Genomic DNA, 19,862 nt, shown 5'->3' on the forward strand with positions numbered 1-19,862 from the left:
GTTTCTCCTCAGGAGTCAGTGCGGGTCGCACCAAACCCATGGGCATAGCGCCGTTTTCTGGTACCAGCATCTTGGAAGTCTGAGAATGTTCAGCTTGGCACTCCCGAAGGCGTCTATCCAACTGGATGGATAGTTGAATGAGCCTCTCGAGGGTAGTTGGGATGCCGATCCTGGCCAACTCGTCCTTGAGAGTTTCAGAAAGTCCACAGTATAGTCTTCCACTGGGCGCTGTTTCTGCTGAAGAGAATACAGAGTGGCCTCCGTGGTGGCTGTGCGTTGGGGATCTTCATAAAGTTGCGACATAGCCGTAAAGAACATTTCCGCTGAACTAGTAGCTGGGTCCTTCCATTCCCATAACCTGTGGGCCCAGGCCTGGGGTTCATTGGTCAGCAGGGAGATGAGGAAGCCAACCTTGACAGTCTCCGTGGAAAAGGTCCGGGGTTGCAGAGCCAGATATAACAGGCAGGCATTTTTAAAAGATTTGAATTTCTGCCGGTCTCCGGAGAAACGTTCAGGAGTAGGTACCTGTGGTTCTGGGGGCAAAGTCAGTACTGAAGAGGCCATAACAGGGAGATTGGAGGAGGAAGGACCAGGATCCAAAAAGGCAGATGGTAGCATAAGATGTTGAAGCTTCCCTTCCAACTGGAGGTATCCTTCCTGAAGACTTTGGACCACTCGTGTAAGGGTAGTAGCCTGTTGGCACAAAGTCTCTATTGGGGACGCACCTCCGCCAGCCTCAGTCATGGCTGGATTATACTGTCATGTCCTGGATGTGAGGCTGGATTGCAGAGGAGGTGCCCCTTGCGGCTAAGTGCAGCGTATCCCTAGGAGTGAGACAGGGAATACAGTGCCCAAAGGTGCACGGGTTGCCAAGGCATTGCTGATGAGTAGCTGATTGCAGGGAGCTGCTGGGGTGCGCTGGTAAGGTTAAGGCAACCGTGCAAGGAGAGATTCTAGGTATGGAGCTGTGGAGCAACAAGGAGTCAGAGCCAGGCCAATGGTCATGCAATACAGGAATCAGTCCGGGATAAGTTACAGCAGGATAATCAGGAACGGAGAAGGTAGCCGAGCCGGGGTCAAACACAGGAGGATGATCAAGGTACAGGTGCAGAGCAGAAGAATAGTCAGGTACAAGCCGGGGTCAATGCAGGCGGAACACAGGAGTAGTCAGGCAAGCCGAGTAGTAACAGGAAACAGGTATAACGACAGGCACAAGGAACACAGGAAGCTGATGATAATCCAGCAACCAGCATGTACCAGCAGCAGGCTTAAATAGGCAAAAGAGCGCCAATGATTACTGTGATGCGCGCACATGCGTTAGCGCACGTGTCTGCGCGCTCCCGCTATTGCACACCTGTGTGCGCCTGTCGCCGTGCACCTACGTGTGCACATGCACACAGAGATTCGCCTGGCACCACCATGATGGACACTGGCAGAATTACCTATCCTACGGCCAGCACCCTGACATTCGGGCTATGCAAACCAGAAACCCGGACCTCCCTTTGGGAAGACATGTGGCTCAAACCCACAGTGGTCTTTTTCCCAGGGTGTCCATTTGGTGTTGCATCGGATACACCCCAATCCACGAGGAGGGGACTTTAATAAGCTCCTCCTACAACGCGAGCTGAAGTGGATTTCTGGTTTTCTGATTTAAATGCCATATCCCCACCAGGCCTCAACAAGGCCTTCAATGTAAAGCCATTTTTACAGGTTTCTCCTCTGGAGGCTTCAAAAGGGACATGTGAACCCATATCACCAAACATATCCACCTATGCAGACATACTGACAATTTACCCATCCATACATATGACCAGGAATAGTAATTAGTCCTTTCAACTGACCACAGAGGTACAATTTCCATATTGGTCCCCATCCTTTTTCCCCTTTTCCTCCCCATGTCTCCCCTCCATCTTCCCGTTTCTCCCTTCCCCACTTTTCATTATCCATTCTGGATATTTTTTATACTATTGTTACAGACTCCTTTATCAAATTTTGGCTATTTTTGCTCCCCGATGGTCTTCCCCACCTCTCAAATTATCTATGTGTAACATACATGTTATAGTGATTTCTCATCAAGTTATATATCTGTTATCTACATTGTTAACTTGTCTGAATTGTTTATTTTTTGTACAGGTCGGTCTTCATTTACTCTAGCCATGCTCTATCGCATATGTCTCGTGTTTTTCACAGAGTGATCTCGATTTTACGTATACCATCTCTGCTGTCTGTGAGCACCCTGGCTCCCCAGGACGCGGGGGCCCCTTGATGCGATTTGCACCTTGGGGCATCCCTCTGGGTTCAATCTTCTCTGCCGTGCTGAGGATCGGTGTTTCATGCCGGTTCACGCATGCGCATGGGCAGAAGGGTCTCTGCCATCCAATCTAAGGCATACCGCCCATCCTGCATGTCGGTGGCTTCGCGACGTCTGACGTCATCGTGCTGCCCCGCGCGGTGATGCTGGACGCCGCCTGTGCTGGGGGATCATCTGGGAGACGAGTCCTGATGCACATCAGTTATTCGGTAAGACTCATCACCCTTGATGGGCCCCCCGATCACCTGATACCTATCTGCCCAACTTATTGGACTCTGTTAGTACTATGGGCATTTACCACATGACCTCCCACTCCCCTATAAGCCAGGTAAGCTTAGTCTTTTACTGCTGCACAGTCAGGACCGCACGGCACTCCACGCTTGAGATACCTATACTAAACGGCCATTGTGAGTAAGTACTATGACAGACTTTATGTCCTGTTGCCCTGTCACTTCTTGCATATCCTACTGCTCAAACCACCTGACCTTCTGGGAATGGTGTGCCCCTGTTATGATACCTTTTATGACTGTTGCGCCACTGTGTGTGCACTTGCATGACATGGTGACGCACCTACACTCACATAATATTGCATACCCTTCTTAATTGAATATGTTATTTTCTTATACAGACACATATATATTTTTCATGCTAGACTCGTCCCCACATCTGTGGTCGATCCTCGTGGGCTCTGGTGTTTTCTATGTCGGCAGTGATGCTTTTTATCTCACTCACACCACACAACTCAATCGTTTCGGCACCAGCAACCGTACATCATTGGTGCTGTGAAATAGATGGATGGACCCCTCAGCCAATCAGAGTGTGTGGTTCCTTCCTCACACTCCCTCCACCTGCAAAAGACAAGTCTGAGTGGCCAGCAAGTGAGGCTCTTACTGAACTAATGGGAGTAAGAAGGATGATGTGCCACATCATGTGAGAAATGTGGGAAGTAGCCTGAGTGAGCCGCTGCGCTTTTACCATAATGTATGGAACTCATCCAAGCTGGCGCCCCTCACCTGCAGGTAAACATTGCGTCCAGGGCATGTGTCCCTTTCACCCCCCCCTTCCCTGTCCCAGCCCTGTGTATGACAATAGACTGATGAGTATCCCATCGGTGATCTGGGGGCATATTAGTTTATCTAAACAATGTAAATCAACTCTATTTGTCCTCCAGATATCCATCTCAAAGGATTCCCTTGTTTGAATAAGAAATAAGGTTTGCTAGCCTTTGAGTAATGCATAACTTGACCTTTTGAGACCCCATCATACCTGCACATGTGTATTTTTTCCTCCAATGGACTGTGCTATTTGGTCTTTCAGACTCTCAATGAAAAGAGGTGGGGTCTGGTAACAAAAATATATTTGAAAGTTTCCAATATTCAGAAGATTTGTCAGATGTGATTATATTGATTGGAGAGATGCCCAACAAAAAGTACTGCTCCATGTACGTCTATGGTAGTGAGCTCTGTTTTAAGTCAGACCCTTGAGGGGAAAAAAGGGATATTCCGGTGTCCCCCAGAAGGACTCCTCAATGCAGTGGCGGAACTTCTAGGGTTGCAGCAGTCACACTTGCAATTGGGCCCTGGAGTTCCGCCGCTGGGGGGGGCCCAAAAGCCTCAGATGTGGCTACAGGGTTGCTGGCTGCAGCTATGAGCAGAGAGCATCTATTACACTCTGTGTCACACTGCTCAGACCCCGCACTGACAGTCTGCCCCCCTCCGTGCACAGACAGGAGATGAAAGAGATAGAGAGAGCAGGATCTTCTCCTCCTGTGTGTCCCTGTGGCCCCGCCCACATTCCAATCCCCGGCAGCTCTGTGCCTCGCAAATTCCACCAGCCTGCAGCTATATAGTGGAGGAAAGGGCCAGCATGTACGATTGATGCTGCAACCCTCCACAGGGGATCCTCGGCTCTCTGGGAGCCTTTCTTGCTAATCAAACATCTCCTTGATTAAAATCAAAGCAGCACACAGGTGGATCTGTCATTGAGGGGACTTTAGAGAGAGTGTGTTGTCACCTCCAGAGCCCCTCCACCAACACAGCAGCCCACTGGGGTTTCCCTAGTGTGGTGCACTACAAGCCCCAGTATGCTCTGCCAGCCTATGTGTATGTATAGCACAGGCTAGTAGGCCTTGCTGTATGGGTCCAAGCCTCCATCTATGATGAGTGAAGAATCCCTCCCTTCCTCTCTTATCTCGTCAGTCTCTGAGCACACTAATGTAAGGGAGAGCTCTGTGGACTGTAATGTAAAGGAGGACTCTGATGTAATTGGGGGCTTTGGTGAGCAGAGATCACCTACATCAGGATTTCCAGAGTCATCAGACTTCCCCTTTACATTACAATCCACAGAGCTCCCCCTTAGGGCCCTGTCTCATGGGCAGACTCTGCCAAGCAGATCTGCCTGCTCAGCAGGAATCTCTCAGCTGATCCCCACTGAGCAGGCAGATGACAGGTCCGTGTCTGCTTCACTTGTGCAGAGCGGACACAGACACAGCCCACTATTCTCTATGGGCTAGTCTGAGTGTAATCCAATCCGCTAGATGGATGGGGAATGGATCCCCATCCATCTGATTTCATTGGATCGGATGCAGGCAGGTGTAAATGGACACATGTCTGTTTACATCCGCTTCCCCATACAGAACAGTTGGTGGTCCGATCGTCTCGCACATGTAAAAGGGCCCTTGCAGTGCAAGTGGAAATTCTGAAGACTGAAGTAACAGGGGTTCTGGGAACCCTGATTTAAGAGGAATGCTGGGAATGATGATGTAAGTGGGGGTTCCAGTTATCAGGGACCCGCTTATATCAGAGTCTGCAGTGTTCCCCCTTACATAAGAGTTCTCACTGTTCTTCCTTAAATCAAAGTCCCCAGAGTTCTCCCTTATATCTGTCAGAGAAGGGTCTTCTCCAGCTGCATTCCCCATGTCCCTGTGCGTGTGCGTGGTGGATTGGCGCTCCGACGCATGCGTGCGTGCGGTCCGATGGAGCAGCGCATGCACCTGCACAATAGCACATGGGTGCGCGCGGTAACTCGTGCACACCCACCGTGACACTCTGGCGGGGCTATTTAAATCAGCTCCAGCACCCAGACGGGTTGCTGGTTTGTCGTCAGCTCCTGTTAGTTCCTGTTTCCTGTTTATGCTTACCTGATCTCCTGTTGTGACCCGGACTGTTTTCTCCATGCTACCTCTCTCCTGGATTGACCCTCGGCCTGTTTAACGGACTTCCTCTGCTTGCCACCAGTGTTTGACCCTCGACCTGTTTAACAGACTTCCTCTGCTTGCCACCAGGGTTTGACCCTCTGCCTGTTTAACGGACTTCCTCTGCTTGCCACCAGTGTTTGACCATCTGCCTGTTTAACGGACTTCCTCTGCTTGCCACCAGTGTTTGACCCTGTTTAACGGACTTCCTCTGTTTGCCACCAGTGTTTGACCCCTGGCCTGCCTTTACGGACTTGCCTTGTCTATTACTTGTGTTTGACCCTCTGCTTGCTTACAGTTTTGCCTACTCCACCCAGCATCGGGTATTCCGCTAGTTCCAGGACTCCTGCACCCCTTGACCCGGCTCTGCAGTCTTCCACAAGGATTCCATACCTGCTGGTGGCCCATGCTCCTTAGTGCCACCCATTCCCTGTATCATCTCCAGGGGACGGGGTGCACGTAGTTGCAAGGGCAGTTCCCCCTTATAGGGCGTACACACGGTCGGACTTTGTTCCGACATTCCGACAACAAAATCCTAGGATTTTTTCCGACGGATGTTGGCTCAAACTTGTTTTGCCTACACACGGTCGCACAAAGTTGTCGGAATTTCCGATCGCCAACCATGCGGTCACGTACACCACGTACGACGAGACTAGAAAAGGCCGGTTCAGAACCAAGCGCGGCACCCTTTGGGCTCCTTTTGCTAATCTTGTGTTAGAAAAAGTTTGGTGAGAGACGATTTGCGCTTTTTCAGACTCGTGGCTTTCAGATCGTTTTCTGCCGTTCAGTTTGTGCTTGTGGGTTTGTATCTGCTCTTCAGTGCGTGCAGTCAGTTCGTATCAGAGTTTTCTGTGTGATCTTGCCTGCTCGTTGCTGTTTTTCAGGTCGCTCTTCACAGGCCTTGCTGTTCTTCAGTGCGTTCTGTTACTTAGTTCTGAGCAGCCGACCGTTTTCTAGCCATGTTTCGTATGCGTACTCCTCGTAGAGTTCGTGCTGTGCGGGGGCTTGGTGTTGGGGTCCTGACCTTGACACAAGTCCAGTCCATGAACAGCTTGAGGAGGAGTTCATGGACCAAGAATTGGTTGCTTCAGCGTGACCAATTCTGTCATATGCCTTTGCTCCATGAGATCTGTGAGAATAATCCTGATGATTTCAGGAACTTTCTCAGGATGACGGACCCCGTGTTTCACCGTTTGTTGGCTCCGCTGACCCCCTATATCAGCAGGCAGGATACCTGCATGAGGCAAGCCATCACTCCGGAGCAGAGGTTGGTCGCTACCTTGCGGTATTTGGCCACAGGGAGAAGCCTGCAGGACCTCAAGTTCTCGACAGGCATCTCCCCCCAGGCTCTGGGTATCATTATCCCAGAGACCTGTTCTGCCATCATCCAGGTCCTGCAGAAGGAGTATATGAAGGTAAGATTTTTATCCTTTTATATCACATTTTATTGTATTGAATGTTTGCTAATATATTGTATTTCTTTCCTCATTCCCTAATTACCATGATTGGAATATGCTGTGAATGTCCCCTTTGTTCTCATGCATGCTGGATTTTTATGTAATTATTATTTTATGTCCTTCATACATATTTTCCCTTCAATAACCTCTCCAGCATGGTGTCTCCTGCCCTATATTCACCTCATGTAGTCACTTAACAATGTATTTTATCAGCTCCATAGTAGTGCTTTACCCCAAACACCCCCTAAAATGTTTGGAAATGTTATTTTTTATTTAAATTTAGGCAGAGTGCCAGAGGTTTTTTTTTGTGGTGTCCCCAAATTTTTTGTAACCCTCCCTCCCCCCAACTGCTAAGTCAGCTGATCCCAATTCTCTATCCTCAATCATCTATCTGCTGACTTTGCCAAACCCATACACACTATACCCATCTCTTTAGTGCTCAGATTTATGGATGATTTCCCCAAAGCATGTAGTGCAAGGGCCTGCCTGTATACTTTACAATGGTACTGTTTAAAGTTTTTGTATCCTATTATTATCTTGATAGGTAATAGCAGAATGTCCAAATGTCCTCAAATGTGTACAGTGTGTATTTATATCTTTGTATTATGACACTTCTTACCTGTCCAGTGGGCTGCCAATAGTGTAACTAAGGAGGGTCTGTTCCAAGTAATACCCTGTATTTAGGCATTCATCTCTCAATGAAGTGAAGAGGGTTACCTGTCCAAGAGTTCCCCCCCCCTATAATGTTAGAAAAGGCCCATGAGGGGGGGAGGGGGAATATGATAGGTGTACCTTATACTTTGTTGTTGTTAAATTCCCCTTAGTAAATGCTATCTGGAGGTTGCCCCATAATGTTTGTGTATAATCTGCTTGCCATGTTTCTGTGAAAAAATAGTAATGTTTATTGTTTTTTCCTCAACAGTTTCCTTCAACGCCACAGGAATGGCAGACTGTTGCCTCCCACTTTGCCCAGCGGTGGGACTTTTCTAACTGCGGAGGGGCAATTGATGGGAAACACGTCCACATCGTCCCACCACCCAATTCGGGGTCGTACTATTATAATTACAAGGGGTTTAATAGTATAGTGATGTTGGCGGTGGTGTCGGCTAATTACGAGTTCTTGTATGTGGACGTGGGGAAGAATGGCCGGATGTCCGATGGTGGAGTCATCACCCAGACGGAGTTCTACAGGCATCTCCAGAATGGCAGCTTGGACTTGCCACCTCCAGAGGACAATGTTGAAGGTCTCCCATTTGTGTTCGTTGCTGATGAAGCATTTGCGCTGGGGGACCACCTGATGCGGCCATTCCCGATGAGGACCCTCACCCCGGAACAGAGGGTTTTTAATTACCGGCTGGCCAGAGCCCGAAGAGTGGTGGAGAACACATTTGGAATCCTGGCCAGCCGGTTCTGATTATTTCTGACACCCATCCATATGGCGGAGTATAAACTGAACCATATAATACTTTCCTGCTGTGTTCTCCATAATTTTTTAAGAAAACATTCAGCCAACTATGCTGGCTCAGTTGGGCCTGAGGCCGGAATCCCAAATCCATCAACACAGACGGCGCTTGAAAGTGGCCGTCCTGGCTTGCCCTCCCTGAGTGCCCTTGATGTCCGGTTACGATACCTGGAGTTCTTTGCGGGTAGGGGGGCTATCAATATGCCAGACAATCTGTGAAACCTTTTTCAAATAAAAAACAACCAAAAGAATTTCTTTGTATACAATTACTGCTTGTGTTTGTTTTAGCTGACCCTGACAGAAATGTGTTGAGTGCAGAAAATGTCGTGATTGGGTAACCTTATAAAAAACAGTGTTGGCTGGTACTTCCTAAATGCTAAAACACATTTCACTACAAGTGCACTTGCAACTGCACTGAACCTGCACTTGTAGTGCAAAGTGGATTTGCCCTTAGGAAATAACCCCCATTTTTGCATAAAACAGCAATTACATCACCCCAAAAGTGTTGTAGTGTTGAGACAATAATCCACACATTCTTGAGTAAGCCACTTTTTTATACCTGCACAATCACATGTGCATTTACGAAAGGTTTTTAAAACAAACCAACATGTTTGTTGTATAACAATTTTTGCAGTAGCATTATCAAAAATCGAAATATCCATTTCAGATAAAACAGGCCTGTGTAAAACCAACAAGAAAGCCAAAAAACTTGAACTTACAAAGTTCACATATGGCAAAACCTGAAGGCTATATCAGACATCAGTATTTAGGAACTGGGTTTGATATAGCGTTCAGATGGGGGGAAATCACCCCTGGAAAAGCCAAATTTGGAAGATGCACACCAAGTTCAGAATGTCAACATGTGCTATCTGCCATCAGGGGGGATCAAGGGACGTGTTTTGGGGGAGCAAGCCCTTCCTCAACTCGACTTTATAATTGAGGAAGGGGTTGCACCCCCAAAACGCGTCCATTGATCTCCCGTGATGGCAGATAGCACATGTTGGCACACTGTGTGCATCCTCCAAATTTGGCTTTTCTAAACATTGAAAAAATTTTTGGAAGATTGGACCACAATAAAACAGGTGATTTTGTGGGGTTTAAATTCGCCCCAAAACATCAATGATGTTATTATTTTTTTTAATAACATCACTGATTTGTTGCTGTATGTTGTGCAATTCGAGATTACACCCCATGAATTCCCCCGATCAGTATCTGGGCACTTTCAGATGTGAAACGTTCTCTCTCCCTCACATCACGATCACCTAAAAAGAGATAAAGAACAAAAAAAAAGGTCTCAAAAATCTGCCACCATCCATCTCTTTTACCTGAGCCTGTGGTCGCAGACACTCACATGTTGTGGTGCCAATCTCCACCACATCTTCTTCTTCCTCCTGCTCAGCTTCTTGTGTTGGTGTTATTTCCCCTTCTTCCAGAGGTGGGGGGTCTGTGTTCTCATGGGATGAGGGGTGTCCTCCGAGTCTTTTCTCCCCTATGTAAAACAAAAATTGTATACTTAGCACACAGATATTTGATGGCAGAACTAGAAATAGGAAACATTGCTTGGAAGTGGGGTACAATTGTCTATTTTAGCCAAGTTCCAAGATGTATATTTTTTATTGCCCTTTGTCAAGCTGCAATACTTTACCTGTTTGGTACAAGCTTCACAGATGTAGCCCCCCCTATAGTATACACTGGAGCACCTGTGTGCCCCCCATAATAAAAATGGTGTTCTTGTGTCCCACACTAGTGCTCCAGTGTCCAGATGTGAAAACAGCTGCTCAGTGTCCTCTCCTTACACACAATCTAGTTGGCATTTCATTCTAGTAACAAACCCATCTACACAAACAAATATTTGGCATCCAAGTAGGCCCCAAAAAATGTGTGAAAATGCATATGGCCTAAACAATGGTGTTCTAGAGGCTGAAAGAAAAATGTTTGATACGAACGAATAATGGGCCCATGAACATTAAAGTTGCCCTTTTAAACGTTACAATTAATAAAAGCATATGGAGCAGAACGAACGGAATAAAGACAGAAAGAACAGGAACACAGCACAACTACTTACTTTTTTGCAGCACTCTCCAGATCTTTCGGTACTGCTCTGGCTCTCTCAACTTCAGGTCCGACCACCGCTTCCTGAACTGATCTTTAGATCTTCGTACCCCGAAATTCCTGTGAAGGCTTTTGATCACTTTAGCAATGATTTTGGCCTTTCGGATGTTGGGGTGGGGGTAAGGCCCATATTTTCCGTCATAGTCGGACTTCCTCATGATGTCGACCATCTCCAACATCTCCCCAAACGACATATTTGTGGCCTTAAAACGTCTCCTTCTGGATCGGGACGTGCCTGGATCCGGGCTTTCCTCCTCCTCCTCCTCGTTGCTAGAATTAGCATGCACCTGCTGTAACGCCGCCATCATGCTCTTCACCCACTGCGCCGAACGTAAAGGGGCGGGGAATAGACTAGAAAGAACGTCAGGGGCGGGCGGAGTTACACGCATGCGCAGTGTGTATAAAGCGTAACACGCGTGCGTATTACGTACGATCTGTGAGCGGAGGAAGGAGCATTGGACGCGCCGATCGTAAGAACGAAGGTAAGAGACAAACTTGTGCCTATACTGCTTCTAGATTGAGGCCTATATTGTAACAAGATTAGGAGAGTTTTGTGTGACATTAGGCCTTGTCTTGTGTTGTGTCTTGCAGTGAACATGGATATCTTAATGAAAGACAATGACTTCATGTCAGTATTCGTAGAGATGCTAAGTGAGCTGCCCTGTCTGTGGGAGATTACCCACCCCCATTTCAAGAACCAAGCAAAGAGGAAGGCAGCACTGGAGCAATTGTGTGAAATTGTGAAGCAGGTGATCCCCACGGCAGACATCACCTATTTAAAGATTTTCATTGGTGGCTTGAGGAGCACATATCTGAGGGAGCGCAAGAAAGTCCTGGATTTGCAGAGATCCGGAGCAGCAGATGACATCTATGTCCCCAGGATGTTGTACTACGACAGGCTGCACTTTCTGGCAGGCCAGACTGAACCCAGGCCATCCCTCTCAAGTCTTCCTTCCACGCTTCCTTCCCCCCCCGGCTGAGGCTTCTGATGCCCAACCTGGGCCTTCCAGGCCACATGTGGAGGAGCCCAGATTGAGCCAGGTATAGCATTCCTCTAAATATTTCTGCTTGTCCAATCAATGATGTTAACTAGATGTTAGTTGGGAGTACTAATTTAGGATTGGGATTGATGAAGCAAAAACTAAAACCATGTCCCTTTTTCATACACAGGGAAATCTCAGCCAGGAGGTGGCCGGGCCGAGCCGGCTGGCTGATCTGCAGGTCCCTCCACCCCCCTGAAAACAGAAAGTGGCAGTAGGAGGAGTACCCTAGAGGAGACTGCTATAGCATTCTTTTGGAGGGCTACAGAGGTCCTGGGAGCACCACACACCATGGAGGAGAACATTGCTGCCTTCATAGCCTATAAAATGCAGAGGATGGAGGAGGGCCAAAAAGTCTTGTGTGAGGCCCTCATATCGGAGGCTCTGGAGAAAGGTATGAGGGGCCAAATGACACCTCAGACACATCTTTGGGATGGTCCTCCTCCTCCTCCTCCCTCTCCTCCAGGTCCTCCCAGTCCTCCTCCAGGTCCCCCCAGTCCTCCTCCAGGTCCCCCCAGTCCTCCTCCTCCTCCAGGTCCTACTCCTCCTCCTGCCACATCTCCAACTGCACAGCCACAGCCCGGAAGGAAGCGTGGAAGGAAGACCAGACAGTGATTGCCCTGGGTTCAGTCTGGTCGGCCAAAAGGTGCAGCCTCTTGTGGTAACACAGCCTGGGGACACAGATGTCATCTGCTGCTATCTGGATCTCTGCGAATTCTGGACCAGACTGCCCTCCCTTACATATGGACTCCTCAGGCCACCAATTTTGATGTCTGCCGTGGGGGTCACAGGCTTCGCTAATTTCTCCTGTTGATCCAGTGTTGCCTTCCTCTTTGTTTGGTTCTGATCCCTTAATAAAGGATTTTTGTTTTGAATTATACTCTCCTATGTGTTTGACTTCAAAAATGACAGTTGGTTTGTGAGGATTCAGGTACATTTCAAATATACAATGTGAAATGAACAAGGGACACCAACAACAAACAATTTCCTGGAGATTAAATAAGAAAAGATATCAATGGTGTTGGGGTAACTTGACACACAAAACACACACAAAAATATTCGGGAGTAAAAATAAAAATAACATTGAACAAAGATCAGCCTTGGAAAAAATCCAAACATTAAAGAAAAAAAAAGGCTTAAAATCCAAAAAAATAAAAAATATAAAACTGTCAGATGTGACAACTAATAACAATATATTCAGGGAATCCCACTAAAAAAACACAAATAAAACTTTGTGAGAAGTGTGTGTGAATATGAGCAGCAAAACTACTTAATTCTTGTCACATTATAAAGAAGAAGAGAGTGCGCTGTATTAAACCATTTTTAACATTGCAGCGTGACGAAAGTGCTGTATCCATTGCGAACGCTAAGTTTACCAGAACGAGCTGTCCCGTGTCGGAATTTCTTCTGAGCATGCGTGGCACTTTGTGCGTCGGAACAGGCCACACACGGTCGGAATTGACGCGATCGGATTTTGTTGTCGGAAAGTTTTATCTCCTGCTCTCCAACTTTGTGTGTCGGAAAATCCGATGGAAAATGTCCGATGGCGCCCACACACGGTCGGAATTTCCGACAACACACTCCGATCGGACATTGTCCATCGGAAAATCCGACCGTGTGTACGGGGCATTACAGTGTAACTCTGCAAGTTCAGATGTAAAAGGGAACTCTGTGTATTTGGATGTAAAGCGGAACTCTGTGGAGTAGATAGCAGAAAAAGAAATAACTCCTGCGCACAAGTGGATAACCTGACAGGTAGTACAATGACACAGGCCTTGCTGCCCTCAAGGATGGGGAATCCTAATAGACAACAACAGAGAAAGAAAGAAAAGGGCGCACTAGCTATGTGCATTATCTTTTGGTAAAAATATTTATTGAATATAATGATAAAAAGAAACTACTCACAAGCAGTTGTAGAAAATGGCACAATGTAAAAATACACTGACTAGCAGCATGCGATCTTGGATGAGCGGAACCTTCCAAAGGTCGTGGAGGAACGCACAAGCATCACTACCAGCTGACACGTTTAGAAGGGAACGTCCCTTCTTCGTCAGAGCTCACCAGTGGACACTCCTTCAGCAGTCCCTATGTATGTATGCCTGAAAGCACTATCAGTGAATCAGAGAGGGCGCTCAGGGCCCCTCCCCCTTATTACGCCCCTCCCCCTCACACCCCTCAATCCTATGGGCGGTAAAATACAACAACAAATGACTAAAAATAAATAAATAATGCTAATAGAGAGCTGTCCGTAGGGCCATAACTAGCCCTTGGTTGCAAGTCGTGGCATACTGCGCATATGACGTGCAGAGATGGTATGTGCATAAGGTGTGTGGAACTAGTAGATAGGGGGACCCCCCATTACACACCAACGATGGTGTCAGAGTGAAAAATGTGTCTACAACTGCTTGTGAGTAGTTTCTTTTTATCATTATATTCAATAAATATTTTTACCACAAGATAATGCACATGGCTGGTGCGCCCTTTTTTTTTTCTCTCTCGGAGCTCTGTGGACTCTGATGTAAGGAGGGACTCTTGTGAATAAATATATACAATTAGAATGGTTATTTAATCTCAAAAGATATGTATAGTGTATACTAAAAAAAATTATTTGCTGTGCGCTGCTAAAGTCTTTGGGTTTGGTTGGAAGAAAAGGTGGCAACCCTACCCAAGATGTCAGAAAGGGGTCCTGCAGTAGGACCATAATCAAGGGCCCCGCAATAGGACAAAAGGACCCTAGGATAATTGGAAAGGGCCCCAGGACCAAAAGTCAGGGGGCCCTTCATGATTCCTTGCACCGGAGGCCTGAAGGTTCTAGTTATGCCTCTGCCTCAATGAAATACAATTGGTAATTATTGGAGATATACAGTATCTCACAAAAGTGAGTACACCCCTCACATTTTTGTAAATATTTTATTATACCTTTTCATGTGACAACACTGAAGAAATTACACTTTGATACAATGTAAAGTAGTTGAGTGTACAGTTTGTATAACAGTGTAGTTTTGCTGTCCCCCCAGCACACAGCCATTAATGTCTAAACTGCTGGCAACAAAATTGAGTACACCCCTAAGTGAACATGTCCGAATTGGGCCCAAAGTGTCAATATTTTGTGTGGCCACCAATATGTTCAAGCACTGCCTTAACCCTCTTGGGCATGGAGTTCACCAGAGCTTCACAGGTTGCCACTTGAGTCCTCTTCCACTTCTCCATAACGACATCACAGAGCTGGTGGATGTTAGAGACCTTGCGCTCCTCCACCTTCTGTTTGAGGATGCCTCACAGATGCTCAATAGAGTTTAGGTCTGGAGACATGCTTGGCCAGTCCATCACCTTTACCCTCAGCTTCTTTAGCAAGGCAGTGGTCATCTTGGAGGTGTGTTTGGGGTCGTTACCATGTTGGAATACTGCCCCGCGGCCCAGTCTCTAAATCATGCTCTGCTTCAGTATGTCACAGTATATGTTTGCATTCATGGTTCCCTCAATGAACTGTAGCTCCCCAGTGCCAGCAGCACTCATGCAGCCCCAGACCATGACACTCCCACCACCATGCTTGACTGAAGGCAAGACATACTTGTCTTTGTACTACTCACCTGGTTGCCACCACACACGCTTGACACTATCTGAACCAAATAAGTTTATCTTGGTTTTATCAGACCACAGGACATGGTTCCAATAATCCATGTCCTTAGTCTGCTTGTCTTCAGCAAACTGTTTTTGGGCTTTCTTGTGCATCATCTTTAGAAGAGGCTTCCTTCTGGGACGACAGCCATGCAGACCAATTTGATGCAGTGTGCGACGTATGGTCTGAGCACTGACAGGCTGACCCCCTCACCCCTTCAACCTCTGCAGCAATGCTGGCAGCACTCCTATGTCTAGTTACCAAATACAACCTCTGGATATGATGCTGAGCACGTGCACTCAACTTCTTTGGTTGACCATGGTGAGGCCTGTTCTGAGTGGAACCTGTCCTGTTAAACCCGCTGTCTGGTCTTGGCCACCATGGTGCAGCTCAGTTTCAGGGTCTTGGCAATCTTCTTATAGCCTAGGCCATCTTTATGTAGAGCAACAATTCTTTTTTGCAGATCCTCAGAGAGTTCTTTGCCTTGAGGTGCCATGTTGAACTTCCAGTGACCAGTATGAGAGAGTGAGAGCAATAACACCAAATTTAACACATCTGCTCCCCGTTCACACCTGAGACCTTGTAACACTAACGAGTCTCATGACACCCGGGAGGGAAAATGGCTAATTGGGGCAAATTTGGACCTTTTTTCTTAGGGGTGTACTCACTTTTGTTGCCAGCGGTTTAGACATTGATGGCTGTGTGTTGAGTTATTTTGAGGGGACAGCAAATTTACACTGTTATACAAGCTGTACACATTGTAGCAAAGTGTCATTTCTTCAGTGTTGTCACATGAAAAGATATAACAAAATATTTACAAAAATGTGAGAGTTGTACTCACTTTTGTGAGATACTGTATATGCAAAAATACTTTGAGCACTATAATTATAATATCTCCTAAATCTTCAACACAGTTTTCAGACAGGTATTCAACTAACTAAATCCCACAAAGGGTGTTAAGCTGGCCATACATGGTTCAGCTTTTTTTGGTGCAGCCAGCAAGCTGAATAAAAAAAAGCTGAACTGATTCCTCCCTGAACAAATTTGAGGTGTATGAGGAACCCCCCCCCCCGTGCTATTGTATTCTAACCCTGGGGAGACTCCCTCTGTGTCAGAATACGCAGATCAGTGCTGCAGCTGCAACTGCTAATCCAACAGCCTTTATTCAAAAGGTTGATTGAGCAGAAGTTGATCAGTAGATTGACTTCTATTCAACTGCAGAGGTGACACATGGATAGAAATTCAGCCCCAGTCAATGCTGAATTATTGCTGAATAGTCTGTGAATTACGATTAACAGTCAGATTTAAATTCCAACTCTAGGCTGAAAAAAAAATCTGAATCTGCATATACTGCTTTAAATGCTGTTTTATGCTTGTATATTTTTATTTAAAAAATGTAATTAAAAATTTCAGTCATGTGATGATCCTTGCCTATTCTTTCTGGTCTTTGTGGTGAGCTTTAACAGTGCTCCCGTGTTGGAATATTTTGACATGACAATGCTGTTCGAAGACTACATTTCCCAACATGCAAATGAGTGCAAACATTCATTGCTGCTGTGGGCTGGTGAATCCAGGCAGCATGAGGAAGCAACCAACTTTTGGTCTGATCATATGTGTCAACTCTGTAATTTATGATCCATTTTCTTTTTTTAAAAACCTTCCTAAATCAGTACTACAACTATTTGTGGCATTCAAGTACAAGCTGTTTGTAATATACAGAATGTGCATCAGTTAAACGTTATCCTAGTGTTCCAGGAAATCAAATCCTAGCCTACTACAGCTAATACAACTAGACCTCTGCACTTATATTGCTGAACCCCAATGTTTGCCCTTAGTTACACAGGGTACAATCATTATTGCAGAGAATACAACTTTAAATTATCTTTTTTTCAGCTTTCACCCTTGTTCTCTGTACTGTAAAGAAGAGCTGGATCATGTTTTTTTTTTTTTTTTTTTTATGTGATTTACATTGTTCACCACTTCGAATGATTCTTCATTTCATTTAATCTTTGAGAATATTTTTTGTCTATGTGAACTCATTTGCGTCTCTCAAAAAGGCCATGTTATTATGACAACTTGTAAATTTGGAAAAAAAGATGCTTTGTAAGTATCTGAAATTTGTTTTCAGTAGCAAATACCCTAATGTGAGATGAAGTCTGACTATGTTTTACACTTCTTTTATAGCCATATGTAATGAAAAAGACAGTACACTATATTCGTTTCCTGGTTTAACTATCCACTGAGAATAATTTGTGTTATTGGTCAGTGGTTGTATGCCCTGAAGTGAGAATAACTGGTATAGTGTGTTTAATTTTAATGTTTTTAAAAGAATGAGCTGAGCAAATTCTCAATTTCTAACAGTTCTCTTGCATGCTTCACAGAGCTAGATATTGAATTGTCCTTTATTTTGTACCAACCATTAGGTTCACAACCAAGAGAATACCTGTAATATTAAACTGATTTTATCTTTATTGGTTTAAAAATATTAAAAAGTTTTGGATTTAACACTGTTAAAGTAACCATTTATAATACTTGACCAATATATATAAGGTCCTGGAAATGCAGTAGAGATACTGTAGAGGTGCAGTGATATATATAATTCCTTTCTACCTAGATTACATTGCTCCAATAAACAGTATGTGCTATGTCATAAAATAATGGCCTCTATGTCAAAAAGTAAATAGGCATTAGCATGGTATAGCTATTTGCATAGCTATTAAGTCCAAATACTTAGCGAGTCATCAGACCTTAAAGCACAACTCTAACCTGAACTTCTGTCACATTTTAATAATGAAATGAATTCTGGAAGCAGAGAGTTACAGAGTGAAATGCATTAGCATTGCCTGTGGTTTATCTGCATCTGATCTCTCTTCATTACTAATATAAAGTATCATGCCTTGTCCTGCACTGTGTCTCTGGGTAAATGCAACTATCTTGGTCAGGGATCTCCAAACTACGGCCCTCCAGCTGTTGCGGAACTACACGTCTCATGAGGCATTGTAAATCTCTGACATTCACAGACATGACAAGACATGATGGGAATTGTAGTTCCTGAACAACTGGAGGGCCGTAGATTGGAGACCCCTGATCTTGGTTGAGGTAGGGGGATGCTTTTGAAAGGCAATGGGTGAGCTTGACAGGCAGTGCTACCTGCCAAACTCTGTAGTCTGAATCAAAATTGCCAAGGTCATGAAGCAAAACATTGTGTTCCTGGCCTGTGTACAGACAGCCCTGTAAAACTGTATTTTTTTTTTTGACATTTTGCTCTTAAGGGTAGAGGAGAGGTTTGGAGTCTTTTAGACCCCAGATCTCTCCACAAAGAGGACATGTCATGCTGTATTGTTATCGCAAGGGATGTTTACATTCCTTGCGATAACAATAAAAGTGATCCAAATTTTTTTTTTTAAAGAGACAGTGTAAAAAATGAAACAAGTGTAATAAAAATATAAAGCGTCCCTGTCTCTGCATGCTCGCGCACAGTGGTGAACACATACGTAGGAGATTTTTAAGTACTGAATTTTGGCGGCATTCCATGAGCATGCACAATTTTAAAGTGTAACATGTTAGGTATCTATTTACTTGGCGTAACATCATCTTTCATACTATACAAAAAAATTGGGGTATATATTATGTGTTTTTTTTTTAATTCATTATAGTGTATTTTAAAAAAAAAATAGTGTTTAAAAAAACCACTGCACAAAAACTGTGTGACACTAAAAAATTGCAACGACCGACACTTTTTTCTATAGGGCAGAGGTGCCCAACATTTTGAAGAGTGAGGACTGCTTAAGGGACTTGGTAACCGGTTGTGGGCCATAATGAGTGGAGTGGGCAGATGACAGATGCGTGTCCACTATGCCTATGTAGAGTGGACATGGACACATTCCGCTCTACTCTATGGGCCCTCCAATCCACCTAGATGAAAGGGGATGTATTTCCTTCTGTTTTTTTAATGGATCGGATTGGAGGTAGGCGGGTGTAAATGGACACAAGTCAGTTTACATCTGCCACTCCATAGAAGTGAATGGAGGATCCAACTGGGTCCGCTTGAAAAACGGACAGGCGTACCCAATCGGACTGATCGTGTGAAAGGGGCCTGAGGCTACTTTCACATGGATGCGGTGCAGTTTACCTGCGTCACAGTGCACCTGTGGCTTTCTTGCTAGTTAGCTGCACTTTGCCATCGACTTCTATTATATCCTACAGGTGTGGTGAACTTTCTGAGACCTCACCAGGAGCTTTGGTGCGCTTTCAGAATGTGCACCACACTCAAAGGTAATAACAGAAGGCTATGGTTCAGTGCAGGTAACCCACAGGTGTAATGCAGTGCACCTGCAGATCAGTTTGAAAGCAGCCCAGTAACCACTGCAGAACAGATATGCCCATATATACACTATGATTTTATAATCTAAACTAACCTTTAATAATAATTTTCCATTCAGGAACCTCCCTTACTACTACTCCCTGCTACAGGTATTGCCGGCTGTTCCTGTCTTAGGTGAAGTGCAATTGGTATCACTCCACCTGTGACAGGAGCCGGCGCTATACAGGAAGCATTGACTTATGTGGCCATGCTTCCTCTTCTAGCTCCTCTGTCGGCTCCATTCAGAACATGATGATGCTCTGGGATGGCGGGCCAGGAACCCACCATCTGGGCTTGCTGACCCA

At 45.5% G+C, this 19,862-nt stretch overlaps 1 protein-coding gene across 1 annotated transcript in view; it reads left to right on the forward strand.

Annotated features, from left to right (window-relative positions):
* Positions 1-621: 621 nt before the first annotated feature.
* Positions 622-19,862, forward strand: part of LOC141102924 (uncharacterized) — a 31,147-nt gene continuing 11,906 nt past the window's right edge. Inside the window, exon 1 of the mRNA XM_073591965.1 lies at positions 622-648. Coding sequence (XP_073448066.1) covers positions 622-648 — 27 coding nt within the window. The remainder of the gene's footprint in view (positions 649-19,862) is intronic.

This window comes from Aquarana catesbeiana, linkage group LG07 (genome assembly GCF_042186555.1).
Source record: "Aquarana catesbeiana isolate 2022-GZ linkage group LG07, ASM4218655v1, whole genome shotgun sequence".
NCBI classification, from domain to species: domain Eukaryota; kingdom Metazoa; phylum Chordata; class Amphibia; order Anura; family Ranidae; genus Aquarana; species Aquarana catesbeiana.